The sequence below is a fragment of the Esox lucius genome, chromosome 25 (assembly GCF_011004845.1).
Source record: "Esox lucius isolate fEsoLuc1 chromosome 25, fEsoLuc1.pri, whole genome shotgun sequence".
Lineage (NCBI taxonomy): Eukaryota > Metazoa > Chordata > Actinopteri > Esociformes > Esocidae > Esox > Esox lucius.
The window spans coordinates 16,239,513-16,257,780 of NC_047593.1; the positions used below are offsets into that span (position 1 = coordinate 16,239,513).

The window sequence follows — 18,268 nt, forward strand, 5'->3', positions numbered from 1 at the left end:
CACTGGCCCTGGCCACTTGTCCCCACATGCTTCAAGACCGCAACCATTGTGCCAGTGCCGAAGCAGTCAACTGCATCTAGCCTGAATGACTTCCGACCTGTCGCCTTTACTCCCCGCGATCATGAAGTGCTTCAAAAGACTAGTTCTGGCCCACCTTAAGTCCTGCTTCCCCCCAATGCTGGATCCCTACCAATTTGCCTACGGGTCGAACAGGTCTACGGAGGATGCCATCTCCCCAGCTCTACACTCTGCCCTGACCCACTTGGACAAGACCAACACCTATGTGAGAATGCTGTTCATAGACTTCAGCTCAGCATTCAATACGGTCAACAAACTCCAGGCTGGTCAACAAACTCCATGAGCTGGGGATCAGCCCCTCTCTCTGCAACTTCACCTCCTCACCTTCTTTGTATATTGCTATGTTCATCCTCTCCTCAATCCTGACCAGTGTCTAAGTCCCTGTTGCTGGAAGCATCCCCAGAACACGTTGCTCCCACCATTATGCTTCACCATAGGGATGGTTTGACATTGTTTCCGACCAGACGTTTCAGTTCATCAATTTCAGTATATTGGTTATAAGACCAAATGTTATGTAAGGTAACATTTCTTTTTCATCAGACTTTCCCTTTGACCCATATCTAAGGTGTCTTCATTCCCCCCCCCCTTTTTTCCTGCTTGTGGAATGTCCTGGATCCAAGCCAACACCCCCCCCCCCCACCCCCCCCACCCCGCCTGTCTTATCTCTGCCTGTCAAAATGCATGACTGACATTGCCCCTTTACTGTCTCTTGTGTCGTCAAAGCCTGTTCTACTGCATGGCAGTGGGGGTGGCAAAGGGGACACTCCCATGGGCAACATCCCCTGCCAAACGACAACCCAGGCACACACACAGTGTTGACACATCCCTAGCGATCTTTTTGTCTGGATATACCCGCTCTCTTAAGGATATCGTCATGGGAACAAAGGACTAAGTAGGAGAGGTGGATGTAGACAAGACAAAGTTTAATGTGAGACGACACATACTCTTCATGTACTCTATGATAAATGTAATCATGCTGTAATGACATGCATCGCTACAGATTGATTTCGATTTTAAAAACATAATGCCGTGTATTACATGATGTGATCACTATAGTGCTTGGTGATAAATAAAAATAAACATAAATCACTGAGTAAAGAGGTACAAGTAACTTGGCTTTTTTGGTTCCAAGTATAGGGGTCCAAGCAATAAATACATAGAAAGTAATTAACATATTCATAGAAGAATATATAAAAAGCAATAATGGCAGTCAATGTGTCCGCAGAAATGTCTCTCAAAGTAGTCAAATCAACTGCAGGGCGTGTCAATACCGACAACTAAACCCCCCCCCCCTGCCTTCCCATCTTTATACCCATCAACAGACACACTACTGGAATGTTGGTTACGTCACACCGTAGGCCTGCATTAATACATCACACCGTAGGCCTGCATTTATACGTCACACCGTAGGCCTGCATTAATACATCACACCGTAGGCCTGCATTAATACATCACACCGTAGGCCTGCATTAACCCTTAAGGGTTTACTGGGTGCCACTGGCCGACCTCCCGAATGACCCTGTTCGCCGTCAGGCTACTTGAGGTACCGTCAACTGTCGGACGTCGGTGCGGACCGCATTCCAATGGAGCTGCCTGTCGTTCTCAGGCAGACTGAGGCTCGTAGGTGTGGAAGTGGATCCCCTTGGAGCATGTGATCTTCATCACGGCCCCATTCAGACTGGTATCAGTTATCAGGCGCAACATTCCCTCCGCTATCCGTTCCGGCCTGCAGACAGAGATGTAGAGATAGCGGGATATTTAAGGTAGCACGGTTACAAGACAATTTGCAACGGAAAACAGTTCCTTTCTAGATAAGTCCAGATGGTTCCTCTGGTCTTAAGTTTAAATCTGAAATATTATCTAACTAAATTCCTCAACTTTCCTGGATGAAATCTAAACTTTGAGGGAGAAGTCTTGGTTATCTTTGAGCGTCAGTGGGTTGTGTCTAGCCAAAAGATTCATCAAATTTCCTTGCTTTATTGAAGTTGGTCACGGTTTTGCGAAATACAGCAAGCAGCTGGGAAGCAAAAATGTAAGCATTCAAAGCTCCCACCCACTTTCATATTGAGGAGATTCCAGTAATATGGATGATTATATTTACAGTCAAACTTTTAAGTTTCACAAGAAGGACAAACTATCTACAAGTTAAACTTTATGAAAAAGTTATTATCCTTGTAATGTGTTGTACAATAACAAAAACATTAGAATACTTGTCCCAAACACAGCTGTGTTAACAAGACTGCCGATAATTGAGGAAAAAACCCCAAATTGACCCCATTGAAAAAGGCCTCACTTTTGAGGTTGGATACTTGACCATCGACTCCATAACCGCATGCACTCCAGAATACAGGCAGGAAGGATGACAAAGGACATTACTTAATTTGGAAATGACAATTTCTGGACATTCAGGTTGACCCACCCGATCCTCTTTCAGTAACAACCCCCCCCCCCCCGTCTAGAATATCATTTAAAGCACAAAAAAAAGTATATAAAAGAAAAAAAGTGCCTTGTCAGATTTCCTCCAAACCACTCAGAGACATTCAAGGGGGACAAGACGCTCTTAATAAACTGGCCTGGCAGCTTCCAAGGTCCTCCATTGTTCTGTCCAGGGGAACTAATGAGGGCCAGCCACCAAGACCTCCCACGCGGCTAACGGAGGAAACTGATGCTGATTAGGAAAGCCTTGCAGGTCCAGCTATACTACGACCCCATGCAGGACAAGGATCTTATTTGCTAAAGGTCGAGAAATGCTCTACGCATGTATTCATTCTCTGTAAGCTCCTTATGTATAGCTGGCTAGCAGCTAGTACCATCCTCACTGTTTCTTGATAGTCTCCCTCCCCTTTGAGGTTAGCTAATTTGTTTAGGCATTAGTCATGATGTTGAAATAATTGGTACACCAGATGTGACTTGACACAAACCTATGAGGACCTGAAAAAAGATATAATGGAAAAAAGATAATGTCTGTAATAGTAAATTGTCTGTGTTTCGAAACAGATACAGCCTATTGATTTGATTAATGGCAAAGGAAAACCCAATTTAGGAGTCAATTGCTGTGATCCCCAAAATGTTTGTTTGATTCAAAACTGAGGATGAACAGAACAACCGTTTGCTCAGGGCTTCACAGGCATATTTTAAGTTTTGATCATGATTTGTTCATTGGAGAAAGTTTATACGTGACAACAACGCACTGCCCCAAGTCCTGGGTGGTGTGCGTGTGCTGCCCATTGAGCATGCTCCAACTCTGGTCAGTGTTGTCTTGTGTTGCTCCCGGCCCACATTTTCCCCATTAGGAATATTCTCATTATGTTGCCGTTTGAATCCAGAGTATTTTCAGATGCACAAGTTCAGTTGATCTAAAATCTACAAAGTGTAAAGCTTGTATTCAGATGGCTTTGTCCTAGCCTTTGGTGGCCCTTTGGTCTGGTAACTCAAACCTCCCTGTATCATTTCTCTTCCGTAAGAAACATTTCGACGTGACCGTCCTTTCGCAACCACTTCCCAAGGTGTGAAGTGTTTAAATCCAGACCCCCCCCCCCACCCGAACAATGCGATTAGTACTGAGTGAAACAGGAAAGGCGCAAGGCAGCGACTACAGGGTGCCCTCTGCCCGAACTCACTCGAGCACCCCGAACTTGAGCATGCTCTGCTTGAAGTCGTCCTTGAACTTGACGAATTTGCCCATGTTGTCCTCGTGTTCCACGGAGCGCAGCAGCGGGGTGTCCACGAAGGCGGGGCACATCGTGTTGATCCGCACACCGTTGTTCTCCACCTCCGCCGCGTCCTGACACCGGGGGGGGGGGGGGGAGAGCAGAGGAGCACAGGCGTGTCAGAGGGGAGGAGCAGAGACGCGTCAGAAGGGAGGAGCAGGGGAGCACAGACGTGTCAGAAGGGAGGAGCAGGGGAGCACAGACGTGTCAGAAGGGAGGAGCAGAGGAGCACAGACGTGTCCGAACACAGTCAAGGATAATGGAAAGACAGTGGGAAATGGCCTGGACAGATTAAGTACTATGCTGCAGTGCCATATGTGCACCTCCAGGCAGTAGACTAGACTGCTGTAGGCCACATAAACGTGTGTGTGTGTGTGTGTTGAAACTCACTGCGATCGCTCTGGAGAAGCCAATCACCCCGTACTTCGTGGCTGTGTACACCGGCTGATGGGGAGAATGAAGGAAAGCTGAAAAATGGAGGGGGGGGGGGGGTGGGGGGGGTGTAAACACGAGGCAGACGCTCGGCGCAGTTCAAGAGGTCCACGTGGGACCCATTCAAGGCTCAGGTGTTTCATGTCGACGGTGTGAATCCACTGCTAGCACGTGGCATTTAGTGTGTGTGTGTGTGTGTGTGTGTGTACTTGTGTGCATGTTCTATTAATGGTTATACTGAGAACTCATACCGCTGTCAAGAGAGGAATTAGTAGTGTAACTTATTGTCTCCGCTTCCCCGATCAAGGCAAAAAAGCAGTGGCCTCCAAGGCCAAGTGTTTCTCCCTATTTGGCTGAATTCAAACATGAAAAGTGTGTGTGTGTTCACACACACATTGGGGCCAGCTGCCCAGTTCTGTTTAAATCAGAATGAACTCCAAAACCCCAAAGTGCTGGATAACGTTTCCTGCTAAATAAGGGGATTGATTTTACTGCACTAGGCCTTTATAGACAGTTGACACAACCCATTTTGGACAGCTTGAGCAATTTGTTACACCGCCATTTGATGTCATAGTCATGGTCAAATATGCAGTGTACAATTTTCTTCTTTTTAAAAGCTTACACTTTAGCTCTCAGCTCATCCCTCCTAATGTTAATAATTCCTTCACCGAATCAGGTTTCCTTCCTCTTGCTGTAGGTAGAATTACGTTAGAATCAGAAAACACAGGCTTGACATCTTGTCGGCCCGTCAGAAAGGAAAAAAAATTAATAAAACAGAAGCTAAAGTGACAACGAGGAAACGCATCCATGTGAGCTACATGTTTGCCTCTTTCACATGCAGGAAGTGTGCAACAACACGACAATGAGGTAATGTACCATAAAGAACCACCACAATCACTGGTGTCATGAATAGCTACTCTCCCTTTAGCCCGACCAGCTTGAATGCACAAGCCTTCACAAAACTATGCACTGAAGCTTTGGCTGAAGGGTCCGAAAATGACGGTATGACTGGAGAACTCCTGTTGCTGAACTCTGTCTTAACGGGGTTGTTATGGAACAAAACTACGAGGTTAAATGTATTATTTTTTTAAATTAATAATGTATATATATATATATACACACACATATAAACTTAAAATAAACATAGAACACGAGAAAGAAAAAAAAAGTAAACTCCTGACAATCTTCCTGCTTTACATAGTCTGACTGCTTCTGGTGTGTCTTTGGCTCGGCACGGCGATGTTGTTTTAACTGCCTCGCCCGGGGCCCTTCATCCACACCTCTGACATTCTGTAATTGGTACCTGTGAGTTTAGCACGATTCCTGATTGGCACATAACAAGTAAAAGCGAGAACGGTAAATTATAGCCTGCAATTACATTGTACGACGTCTTCACAGTCCTAGTGCACAGACCGACAACAAACCAGGTCGGACACCAGAGTGTGGGCGTGTGGGGAGGTACATATCCTGAAGAACAGGGCAAACAATCCTGGGACATCAGGTCTACTGTGATGTAACTTAGGAGCTCTCTCTCTCTCTCACTCACTCACTCAGATGGGGAGGAAGCCACAAACACTGTGGGTTTAACCATAATTCAGTGCTCCTTGTCCCACTCACATCGGCCCTAGACTAGGCTTACTCCACTGATGGCCGAAGGTTCAGGGGCCAACTGCGGATGATGTACTTGCTGACAAGCACTTCTAGATTAAAGAGGCCAATCTGCTGTAATGTCAGCCTTGCTGGTGGAGAGGAGGTGTAACATTGTCGTCTGGCCTGTATGTGTGTGGGTTAGGAGGTTCCACTACACTGTCAGGATGCCAAAAAGCAATGTACGGTCTAACACCAACAGATGCAATCTGGGACTTTTGCGATTGATCACAGGTGTTTGTATAAACAGCATATTGGGCTGGATTTGTAATAAGTCCGTAATCTATCAATTGAATTACTATCATACCTCAGGTAGCCATTAAATTGAGTTTGAAAGCGACTGGTTTTGATGACAACAAGGCACAAATCGGAAAACAATATGTGACTTAGTATCTGAAAGCAGATTTGATTACATTTGATGCAATCAGACAGGGATTGAATGAAGGAACAAGTCTGTGTCAATTACAAACATGATACAAACCTCACTTTCACTTTTAACCCAGACTCTCCAAATATTAGGTAACCAGGGTTCAATTAGGGTTCACTGACATTAAAGGACAGATTTTTTTCATGTTATTGACTCAGGGATTAGATCTCACAACCTTTTGGTGCCCGGCCCAAAGCTCCTAACTGCTAAGCTACCTGCCACTCAGGGATGTGTTTATATATTCTATAAAATATTTGGATTATCTGGGACATGGACAGTGTCATTACAACTGCATAGCGATACCACTTCAGGCAAACTTGTTGAAAGGAGGTCAGTACAGAAACTTTTTTTTTTTTTTTTCACTGGTTATAATGTCATAATTACAACCTGATTTTATCAATTTCTGGTTGGAAAACCATGGTTATGAAATCAATTCAACCAGCTTTGCCAGCTGTGCCGGGCCAACTTGAATCCCAGGCTTCTTTCTCTGACCTGTTAAACAATGAGTAAATGTGAGAACAAAGAAGCTTCTTAGACACGGAGAAAAGGGGAGAAAAAAACACCACAGGCTGAAGAGAGTCCAACCAGGTGTGAAGTGAAACCGTCAACTCAGCCAATTCAGCCCAGAGTTCAGTGGGAGTTTTAGCTCCAGCTCAGGATCTAATGACCTCCAAGGGACACTTCTAAGACTCCCTCCAAGTGATTCAGCTGGACGATCGGATCCAGAGCACCAAACCACAGTAAAACCGTGTTATCCAACCGAGTCCTGCGCACAATGTAGTCCAATCCGATTCGGACTGAGACTGCCAAGTCAGGCAAATAACAAAACAACAGTGGGCGGTTTGAACACAAGCAAAATAAGAATGGCAGCCACATGTTTTCAGCACCGATGTTTACATTCCAAAGGGGCTGAGAGCAACCTACCAACAATACCCTCTGATTGCACTATTTCAGAGGTTGCCCTGGAGATTAAACACAACATTTCTAGTTATGTTCACCTGTTTCGTATTTATTATAGGAATCAAATATTCACTGAAGGGATTATGTACAAAGTTGTTTTCAAGTACAATTCAACACGCAGACCATTGATAGACAAAGCGATGTTAGCAGCTGTACTTGTCTCTAGTCCACATATACTGGGGGAAAAAACGTTGTATTTTGGCACAGAGCTGACATCACATGGCCACAGCCCAGAGTTAGGCTTGCGCAGTGTGTACTGTGTGTGCATACATGTTATTTATCTGAGGCTGTGCATCAAAGAGCCTCATGGGAAATGGAAGATCGGCTGCTTACTAGACCGGGGATGAAATACTCAAACTCTTATTTTTTTAAGCCCATCTGTTGAAATGGATTCTACAGAAAGGTTCCAAACTACCAAACACCACACCCACCCTTCCCCAGATCTGCTTGAAAATATTTTCGAGTAGTATTTGAACCCAGTTCTGCCGTGTACAAAATCATACTTAATGACACTTGGGAGTCTCACAGTGAGTGGGCTGCCTGCCATTATATTTCTGTACAGCCTATGTTTCCCCGATCCGACCAAGACTGCCTCGCACCGAATAAAACTTCCTTCTCCGTGATAATCGTGTTGTCAGATCACAATGTAATCCACCACGCAGCAGACAACTCTTTCACAAGGTCCCTGCACACTGTGATTGCACTAATGACACGATTGCACTAACCAATGTCTCAAAGAGAAATGAGAGGCCGGTTTGCATGGGCCGTCTGGGCCTTAGCCTTCCCACTTAAGCAAATATTTGACTCACAAAACAAAGAATGGTCTGTGGACAGTGAAAATATCAAAATGAATCATCTCAGGTGATGGTGTTTGGTTCGCATGGTGTTGGGGACTTTATTAAAACAACTATTTGAGACTACCCACAATACTATAAAATGGAGTTCTTGGCTACTGACCTCGCTTGTTATTCTTAAATCCACAAACTATTTACCCAGCTATGGAGAGGGGGCGGGGCTCTACGCATTGGCACTGCATTCTTTCTGACAAAGATATGTCTGTTTTATCCTTTGGAATCATCAGAACAATTGGGGTAGATTGCTGTTTAAAAACCACAGTTTGTCAAAATGCACTGGCTATCCTGTCACAATGTCATCAGTCCCCACCACTACCCATTTTAAAACCATATCGACTTCCTTAGCAGAACTCAACGCATTTGCAATTACTTGTCCGCAAATAGTTTTAAGCATCTTTAAGAACAGGCTTCCAGCAAACCGAATGTACTTCAAACAGGCCTTTTGCTATAGCCAAGAAATAATACCTTGTATTAAGCCCATGAGTCATTGGCTCAACTCACCCTAAAGTAAACAGCATATAAGCACCCACAGCGACTATTGTGCCCTTCCATGCTAGATTTATGAGCGCTTATTAAAGGCTAGCTCAACTGTTGTACGCAAGACTTGTTTACTGAAAGGTTTCCTGAACCTTGTAGGCAAACTTAACACGGCACGTGATGTTGTGAAAAGCAATTTGTAAATGTATTAACCGCTTTTTCCAATGCAACACAGGACTTACGTTAATGTATGTCTGCATCTACCCCTGAGACAGACCCCATGCGACGGAAGCATGCGACGTTTGGGTTAAGCGGCTTACCTGCCATAGACGAGACATTGACGATAACGCCCCCTTTTTTCCCGAACTCTTTACTCATATGCTCCAGGCCCAGGTAAGTACCCTGAATGACTGAAGTCTGCGGAAACAGACAAAGCTGGTTTGAGTTTTTAAATCCACCATTATTCGATACTGGCACTGACTACAGATTTTGGAGGAAGCTGTTTCTGACAAGGTTGAAGAGCAGTATTTATTCATGAATTCTTAGTCAAAAGTCTGCGAGAAAACTCATGGTCCACTTCCATGGGTCATGGGGAGGTTTAATCATTGTGAACTGGAAGCATTGAATACAAGTCCAGGTCTATGTAGCTTTTTCATCTTTAATGGATATCTTGTCCAGTTCTTGAATGTCTATCTACCTACACATAAAAAAAAAACATTAAATCACACGCACCAGATTGACTTCAATGGTTTTCTCCCAGTTATTCTCATTGGTGATGCCTGCATTGTTTATCACAATATCCAGTCTTCCAAACCTGTCGACCGTACTTTGAAACGCATCTGCAACATAAAATACCGTTGATTCGTTATTGAGAATCGTATTATTAGGAAGTAACATGAATACTTTGTCTAAATGCATCCAAACTATATATAACAGAGCTTATATGCTGATTTATACAGAGTAATTACTGCACAAACACTCAATGTTTATCAAAGTACATTTAAGCAGTTATCCGAAGCGCAGAATTTAATCGCGGTATATTCATCAGCAGCTTCATTCCTGCTGAAAGAATCCCTCCAGGAAACGTTCAGAAAAAATAAATCCCTTAGGTAGGACCAACAAGTTCAGTGAGATTACCACGAGTCAAGGATGTTACAAGCAATCTCCGAAAAATGTCTACTAAAAATATTTTTAAGTTGCAGTCGTGTATTGCTGGGTGTTGTTAGAAAGGCCTCGTAATCAGTTTAAAGCTACTTCCAAGAACATTCCAATGCATTTTGCCTGAGGCGTTTTAGAAATCATGTCAACAGTTGCCTAAAAAAATTATTTCCACACGAAGACTTAGTGTTCAACTGGTTACTAATAGGAAAATGTGAACGGAATGTAGAATATAATAAATTCAAACCCACAGGGCAGAGTCAAATAAACGTAACCTTTAAAATGAAAAACAAATAGCATAAAAATAGCATTAAGCCTGCTACCTTGAAGTTTCGATTTGTCCGTCACGTCACACTGAATGAAAATGCAGTTACCATCTCCAAACTTTCCATCTAAATCCTTCTTGCAGGCTTCCCCGACAGTTTGATTCAAATCAACAAGTGCAACCTGCAGACATTAAGCGGAACATCAACAAACATTGCCGTGTTATCGTTGCAAGTTCACAACACTACAAAAATCCTAATATTTACAGCGCTTCTTGTACAACGAAGTTGTAGGGCTGGTTTTGGCTGTAAGTACAGCTCGTAAAAATCACCAAGTAGGCTATCAGGAACCACCACCGTGCGTTGACAGGCAATAACTAGAATATTAAGTTCGTATATTTAAAGCGCTTACCTTTGCTCCATTCTTCAGTAGGCTCTCCACCACGGCTCTACCGATACCTTGCGCTGCACCGGTTACTAGAGCCACCTTATCGCACAGATTCATCCTTGACGCTTCATATGGCTACGACACGGCGGAGCTTTATGTAGTCTATATCATCTCCCAGATCAGTTGTCATAAGGGGGCGTGTGGTGTAGAGCAGTAATAAACGTAAATAAACACAATTACAACGACTTGTTTTTCACTTCTGTGACATTCCTTGACTCACTGACTCTGCCAGTAAAGACGACAATCGAAGCACTTAATGGACATGGCATCAGAATTACATATCCCATTCCAGCGCAATGTAATAGGTGATCTCTGTGGCTGGCAAGAAGAATGAGGGGATTTTTAGAATAGTTACTCAACACCGATGATAGTCGTTAAGTTCAGGCAGTATCGCCTGCAATCTATACAACACATTGTATGTTGAGAAATGAGTGATATCCATTTAACATCAGAATTTGGCCTCTGGTCTGAAACGTTGCGGAACGGCAGCTTTAAATGGAATATACATTTTAAATGATAACCCTGAAGCTTAATAAAAAACACGACGAGATATTCATTTAGAAAAGCTAATCCTTTTCCTCTCTCCCATTATTCTTTCGCCTTAAGGACTTTTATTAGATTTATGAAAATTATTTACAGATGTACATACTATGGAAGAAAGCACGTGTGTTTCTCATCTTTTTTCACAAGTGCAGCAAACAAAAAAATCGTCAGACTATACAAGTCAAACACAGGTTAAAAAATAAATACATCAATATTGAATTCAGGTCATGCGTTTTAACATTTAGTAATACTGTATATTTTGTACAAAATAAATGTGGTAAAAATTTTAATATACTGGCCAACAAGGAAACCTATGATAATGAACACTTCACCTTGTGTAAAGCTGTATGAAATTCCAATATGAAGTGGTATTAAAATCTTGCAAGATATAGGCCTAGGAATTTTGTCATTCGTGGAAATGCCTTATCCAGCATTTGTTCATATCGTTTGTTGAGGGGGGGGGGGGCATCACAATGGTCTTTGAAGTCAAGCACCCTTAAAACCATCCAGAAAATAAAGGAAATGGAAATATTGCACATTTCGTAGACATGTCCTTAAATACACGTGTCCTCTCCTATGTGAGTGAACTTAAACTTTAGTATTTTTTTTTTTTTACATTTTATTACACAGCAGTATCACAAGGGAAAGGGCGTAGGAAAGAAGTATAGTGTTACATCTGTGTGCTACTCAGTGATGATAAAACACAACATAACACTGTCTGAATCATTGGCAGGTTGAGAAATATTACAGAAAGGGCTGTTCATATTGTAGCGTATGAAGAAAACCCCTCAGAACCACTGAACTCCATTTTCTTTAATAAAAAAATACTTTTTTTCCCTTCATAACACTTACAATCTAGTCTAAATCATTTTCTAATTTCTCTACATGCACGTTTACCCCCCCGCAATTTACGGCGAGGGTGAAGTCCGTTCTCTTATAAGTATTCGACGATTCAAATAGTTGCTCCAGAAGCGGACCCAGGTCAGGTGTATTGAAGACGTGCTCCCCAGGATTGTGTTCTACCAAAACAGTTATAGGATTAACAGGAGGAATAAACCACGGAGATAAATGTGTGACGGTTATTTGTGACTGTTCGACGGAATTAGAAAGTGTTGTTAAATGGAAGGCAAGAAGTAAGCTGTTAAGGTAAAATGCCTGTGTATAGTAGATGGGTTATTTACAGTTGATTTTGCTATCCATAGCTTTCCTGAAGTAGGCAGGGATTCACAGTGACTAGATTAGCATCATGGTTGTCTGTCGGTATTGTATTTCTCTGGATACTCACCCTGTTCACTCACTTCCCAGTTACATTTTGCAACAAGTGTTGTTGACCTTTCAAGGAGAAGTTAGGGTGTCCTTTTATATGGGCTGTACCCATCTTCCCGATTTAACACCCTCGTATTGGATTCAGCCGGAGTTCGACTTAAGTGTCACTGGTTAGTTTGGAGTCTATCATAACATATGTGAGTCAGTAGAATAGTGATTCATTAGAATAGTGATTCATTGTTGTGTTGAAATAAGGAAGTGATGCAGAAATAATTAAACGTAGGACAATAATGCGTGAGAAACATGTCAAGACAAGACGGAATTTGAGCTAAACACGTGGAGGTCAGCTGTTTAAACTGTCATCCAAGTCGCAAGGAGGCTGTGTTTGCTGTACGTAGGTGAGAACTGTAGGTGAAGGGAAATCTGTCCGTTGCGACTTTTTTTTTATTTTCTTTCATCTCAGGATTATAATACAAATCTGATATATATATAACATATATAATAAACTAAAACAAAGGTCTGCTGAAAAATCCACAATGGACCTGTGTACCGGGAGGTTTTTCCTGTGTTCACCAGTGCCATATGTAAACAGACTAGAACATTGGCAGTGAAGCTGTAAGACACAAAAGTGGGGGTACAGTGTTTTTTTTTTTTGGGGGGGTCCCGTGTGAGGACGTCCGTCCGCGGCGGAGGGTTTGCTGGGGCGAAGGAGCGCGGCGCCGCACGTTGCCGGGATGGGGGCGTTGACGTGGGGCTACACCGATCCTCCCGGCCGGGGTCCAGTTGCATAGTGAGCTTGGTGTCGGCGGGGCGAAACGGACACCTGTCTGCACGCCGCACACCGATGGGTCCGCCGTTCATCTCCAAAAATCTTTATTTTTTTTGTACTGAACCACAGGTAGCTTGGTAAGCAGTCACATGTCCGACAGCCCCCCCCCCCCCCCTGACTGTCCCGTGGCGTACCCAGCAGTAAGACGCTGTCCCGCGTCAGTCCTTGTGAACGTCCTCGGCCCGGAGAATCTTGTACAGGACCCAGTAGAAAATGTTAAAAAACAGGAAGGCCAGGGGGAATCCGGCCCGCGACACCGTGTCGATCTTCTTGGCGCGGTCGATGAACAGCTTCCTCATCTCCTCGTGGGTCCTGGCGGCGGAGTCCTTCTTGGCCTGCTGGGCCGGCGGCGGCCCGGCAGAGCCCGGCGTGGTGGCGGCCACGGCGTTGTTGGAGGCCTTGGGGACGGCGCAGTCCTTGGTGGCCACCCCGGCGGTGAAGCTGAGACGACTCTCCCGCACCTCCTCGTCCTACGTACGGGGACGGAGAAGGTCAGGGGTTAAGAGGGTTCGACAGGGTGGCAGCGAGGAGAGCAACTGCCGGTTGCGTCGGTGGACATTTGGGATCCTAATAATATCTGATGGGGTCAAAGGACACCGTGACCCTGACCCTGGGCAAAGGGAAGACCCAACGAAGATTTGGAGCATAGGCTCTGGCCTGCACAGTGACTGCTCCCAGACATACATTATATAAGTCATCCAGCGAAACTGGACTTCAGCCTTTGGCATCAGTCGGAGTCATTCCCTATCCCTGCTTAGTCAATAACTCGACCAAAGGGGAGGGAGGGAGGGAGAGGAGAGGTGGGGAAGGAGGTAAAGGGGAGGTGTGTGTGTGTGGGGGGGGGGGTGTCCCTCTCCAAAGGGGGTGGGAAGTATATCGTTGCCGTCCGAGGGGGAAGGACTGGGGAAAGGGAAACCGGTCTGTCCTTGGAGGAGAGGGAAGGAGACAGATGTCGGTCCTCCCTTCCCCTCCCCAGACATCCCTCCCTCGCTGTCCCTCTCCCTGAACTTTTCTCAAACTAGGGTGGGGAAGAAAAAACATTTGACCTAATGTAATACATTTAAAAAATAACCCAGGCCCTTAATGTGACATTTGTTTGACATGCCCAATAAAGAAATGACTTCAGTGCAACCAAAACAGAATCAAAACCTCAGCAATAATTTTTCCTAAAGCAGATTCACAACAACCCGTGACTTGTGGACATGAGGGGAAGACTAGGAAATGAGTAAACATTTTGATATTATTAAGCTGAACTTTAATTTTCAGTCACATTTGGACAGGGAAATAAAAACAAAACAAGAAGAACCAGGAACAGGGAGTGAGTTTGCTGACACATTTCAGGGAGTACTTTCAACAACACATTCCCTTTGAAGAAAGACTGGAACAATTTTAATGTCGCTGCTATTCTGGTTTCTCAAGTCCCCAAGTTCTTAGACACGAATATGGAGAGTAAACTGAGAATAACAAAAACCCAAGAGGTACAGTACACAATTACCGGAATCACAAACACACAAAACATGAGTAGATGGAGTTTGGGGGTTCTTCTAGTTGGGTTTCTATTGTTCTTTACCCTGTCAGAGGAACCGTAGATCTGGCCCATAGATCCGCCAATGGCAGCATCGTTGTCTTTTAAACCATTAATACGTCTCAATGAGTCTGCCAGCTCATTGGGATCAATGGAGTGATCCTCATCGTCATTCATCAGAGAAGCATGCAGACGTAAAAGAAAAGCAAAGGACACTGAGTAACAGTAGCACATTGACTCAACGCGAGTCATTCGCGTGACAAAAACAGGTCCACTGTGGATGTGCCAGAATCACAAATATGGAAAGACGGGTCAAACACAAAACGGATCAATTTGAAAGTTCTCCCATCGACCACCAAGGGTTAAATCAGAAATGGTTAAATAAAACATTCGGGTGAAATGTGTTTTGTCTCATGTGTTGGACTTTTTGCGTTATATTGCGTAATTGTTTAACTCCACATCCACTTTTTAAACTTCCGAGTAACTTTCTCCTGAGAGTTACAAGAAATGTCCATTCATATTTCTTTCATGTTGGTATTGATATATATCTTCCTCTGTGTCTTTGATTGCATTGGCCTGAATATTCCCTTTGCCCAAACAGCCTGGCACAAGCCAATTAACTTGCAATCTATGGTACAAAGAGTCAGCCTGGCCTTTTTTATGTCAACATCTAATAGTGATGGAGGGAGGGATGTGACGGTATGCCGGTATCAACCAAACACTTCGCGATCCTTCAGGATGGTCTGACGGGGAACATGTCAGATTCTGGAACCTTTATCTTGGGCACGTGACATGCCCGATTGGTGTAGTGGCAGTAAATGGACACAGGGGGGCAGAGTTGCCTGGAAGCTGAACGGCCGACAGAACATTTTGCGGCTTTTCGTCAGCGTCAAATGGGGCTGTTCTCCAGAAATGCTACCCTTATGAAGGTGGACGTTAAAGTTTTTAAAGGCTACTTCAGCGCTGGCCAAATCAACCCCCCAATCCCCGCCACTTGGCAACTGAAGGCATTAACGTCCGAGTAAAGCAGCATGGTTCTTTCCAACCAATCCCCATTCTGTCACCTCCTGTGGCTCTGTTGTCTGACCGAGGGTAACTTTCCCACAAAACTATTTGGTCAACAACTTGAGATCAACCTCGGGGGTCCATTGTTGTTCCTCTTCCTCGGGTCCCACCTGGTGTGTGTGTGGTGGGGGGGGGGGCTACACAGCCTCTCCATGTCTCCGACCTCGAGCTAAAGGGGCGGCGGTGGGGGTTAGGCTGTGGGAGAGACCTCCGAGGGCGGGCACTGACCCTCTGTGATGGTAATAACACTGTTCAGGGGTGCCGGATTAAATCGGAATGTAGTTAAACAGTATTTTCGCCATACGGATTAGTCGTGTTTAGAGTTCTTCTATTTCTCCCGGAGGGCTCAGTATTTTTCATGTTGTTTATTTTACTGTAAAGTTTGTGTAATTTTTTTTTTTTTTTTACTGGGATGTTGTGCAAAATGTATTAACAGGAGATCCCACATAATCCCCTGTAGTGTCTCATTACCATCACTCTAGCTTGTCCAAAACAATGAGACAAAAGACAGGAAAGCTTACACATATTCATGAGGACATCAACACAATAAGACGTAGGCCACTCCATCTTTCAAAGTACTCGTCCACCCGGCGGCCATTCGACACGTCATCCCCGTAATAACATGTAATAGCATATGAGAAACACTCCATCGGACGATGAAGAACTCCGAACGCGTTAGTTTTAGCGCGCGCACACTGACGTTACTTTCATAAATTTTAAGTCAGATCAGACATCGCACCTGCGAGCGCCTGTCATTCCATGAGCAGCGTAGGGACTCCTCATCCATATGTTGTCCCCTCAAGGTGTGTCGTCCTCTCTGAGGGATGTAACTGTCCTGACAGCATCCCTAAATAGTCATTAACGTCACGGGTCCTGTCAGCACTTAGCTGTACCCAGACGCGTCTTCCTTTTTGAAGCAAGCCCGTGTAGTAAACAGTACAATAAAGGTTTTAATTGAAAAAAAAAATATATATTTTTAAATACACGTTCCGATTGTACGTTTACACGCAAATGATTCTCAATACAAATGTCTGTAGCGAGCCGGTGGTCTGTAGAGTCACCAGTCAGTCACCAGCTGTAGCCCAAATTAGTCTCGTCTGGGGTCAGCTTCAGTGACATACTGTGTATAATTGGACTTTTCCGCCGTAATCTTTTTCGAAGTCCAAAAGGCCAGAACCCCAATTAAGCACAGAATCACATCCACTAAGCTGCCTCTACATCTATCAAGTCCCATTTCTGGCTGACTAATTCCCAGAGCTGCTTCAGGAGTATTCAGCCTGCCTCGTCATTTGACGTTTCTCAACATCCTCAGACAGTCTGCAGGCAATATTTGAGGTACAACTTCTTCAAAGTTGTGTTTTTCCTGCATCTACTTCTTAAATTTGATATGTAATTTCAAGATGGAAACTAAGAGGAGGTATAAACCTTACACCTGACTGAGAAGGCTCCATAGTGTGACTGAGAAGGCTCCATAGTGTGACTGACAAGGCTCCATAGTGTGACTGACAAGGCTCCATAGTGTGACTGAGAAGGCTCCATAGCGTGATTGAGAAGGCTCCATGGTGTGATTGGGTTGGATATGATTGGATGATTGCATGTCTGATGGTTTCCGATTGGTGCTAAAGCATTGAGATGAGTTATTCAAAAGGCCTAAACTAAAAAGACTGATATGCGGCTATTGTTGTATAGATTTGTTTACTCAGTCTGTTGCTAGGAATGAGTGTAGACTATTTTGTGAAATTGTACCTTTTTCTTTGTTCTCCGCCGGCGGAATCTTAAAAGTTCCTTGTGTTGCCTGGAGACAAAGTTGACTGCGGCATACTCAAGCAGAGCGGAGAACACGAAGAGCAGACAGACGGCCATCCAGATGTCAATGGCCTTCACATAGGACACCTACACCGTCAGAGACAGACAGTCAGTCAGAGAATCAGTCATTTGGTCAGACTGAATCATTCAGTCAGAGACAGTCAGTCAGTCATACATACATGTACACACACACAAACTAAGAATCATCCACATGCTGACCCACCTTGGGTAGCGACGTCCTCGACCCAGAGCTCTGGGTCGTCATGGTGAGCACGGTGGTGATTCCCAGGGCCACCCTAGCGGGCGCGGCATCCATGTTGATCCAGAAGGAGACCCAGGACAGGATGACGATGAGGAGGCTGGGGATGTACATCTGGATCAGGTAATAACCCATCTGTCTCTCCAGGTGGAACCGCACCTCAATGCACGTGAACTTCCCTGCCGGGGGGGGGGGGGGGGGGGGGGGGGGGGGAGACATTGAGACACAAGCCTCCCTTTAATCCTGTCTCAACAGTAGATGTATAGTTTTGCCTCCTGAAGGGAAACTGTGTCTGGGAAAGGCATACTCATTTGGGGACACTTTAGGTCCTGTACAGAGACACCCGCATCTGGAGATTTCAAAACAAGTGACTCATCCAGAGCAAGTAAAAAAAAAAGCCATTAAATGAAGTGCCTTGCTCAAGGTGAACAACGACATATTTGCCAAGCTTTTTTTGGGAGTGGTCTTAACTGAAATGTTTTAATGCCTATATGGCATTGTCAATTGTTGTCAATTGTGGT

General features: G+C 44.5%; 2 protein-coding genes across 5 annotated transcripts in view; both read right to left on the reverse strand.

The window, feature by feature from the left end:
• Nucleotides 1-984: 984 nt before the first annotated feature.
• Nucleotides 985-10,761, reverse strand: hpgd (15-hydroxyprostaglandin dehydrogenase). The gene is made up of 7 exons (XM_010888252.5): nt 10,419-10,761; nt 10,067-10,190; nt 9,318-9,424; nt 8,906-9,002; nt 4,179-4,255; nt 3,699-3,862; nt 985-1,804 (listed from the first exon to the last, which is right to left on the reverse strand). The coding sequence occupies exons 1-7, from the start codon at nt 10,509-10,511 to the stop codon at nt 1,681-1,683; spliced, it is 786 nt and encodes a 261-aa protein (XP_010886554.1). The 5' UTR covers nt 10,512-10,761; the 3' UTR covers nt 985-1,680.
• A 245-nt stretch (nt 10,762-11,006) lies between these two features.
• glra3 (glycine receptor, alpha 3) overlaps nt 11,007-18,268 on the reverse strand; it is a 56,730-nt gene continuing 49,468 nt past the window's right edge. For 3 of the 4 annotated variants that reach the window (XM_029118182.2, XM_034291084.1, XM_029118183.2), the window contains exons 7-9: nt 17,712-17,926; nt 17,429-17,575; nt 11,007-13,562 (exon numbers count right to left, since the gene is read on the reverse strand). In XM_029118182.2, the coding sequence (XP_028974015.1) occupies nt 13,251-13,562; nt 17,429-17,575; nt 17,712-17,926 (674 nt within the window). In that variant the 3' untranslated portion in view covers nt 11,007-13,250. The remainder of the gene's footprint in view (nt 13,563-17,428; nt 17,576-17,711; nt 17,927-18,268) is intronic. The other variant, XR_003778094.2, reaches the window with a different exon arrangement.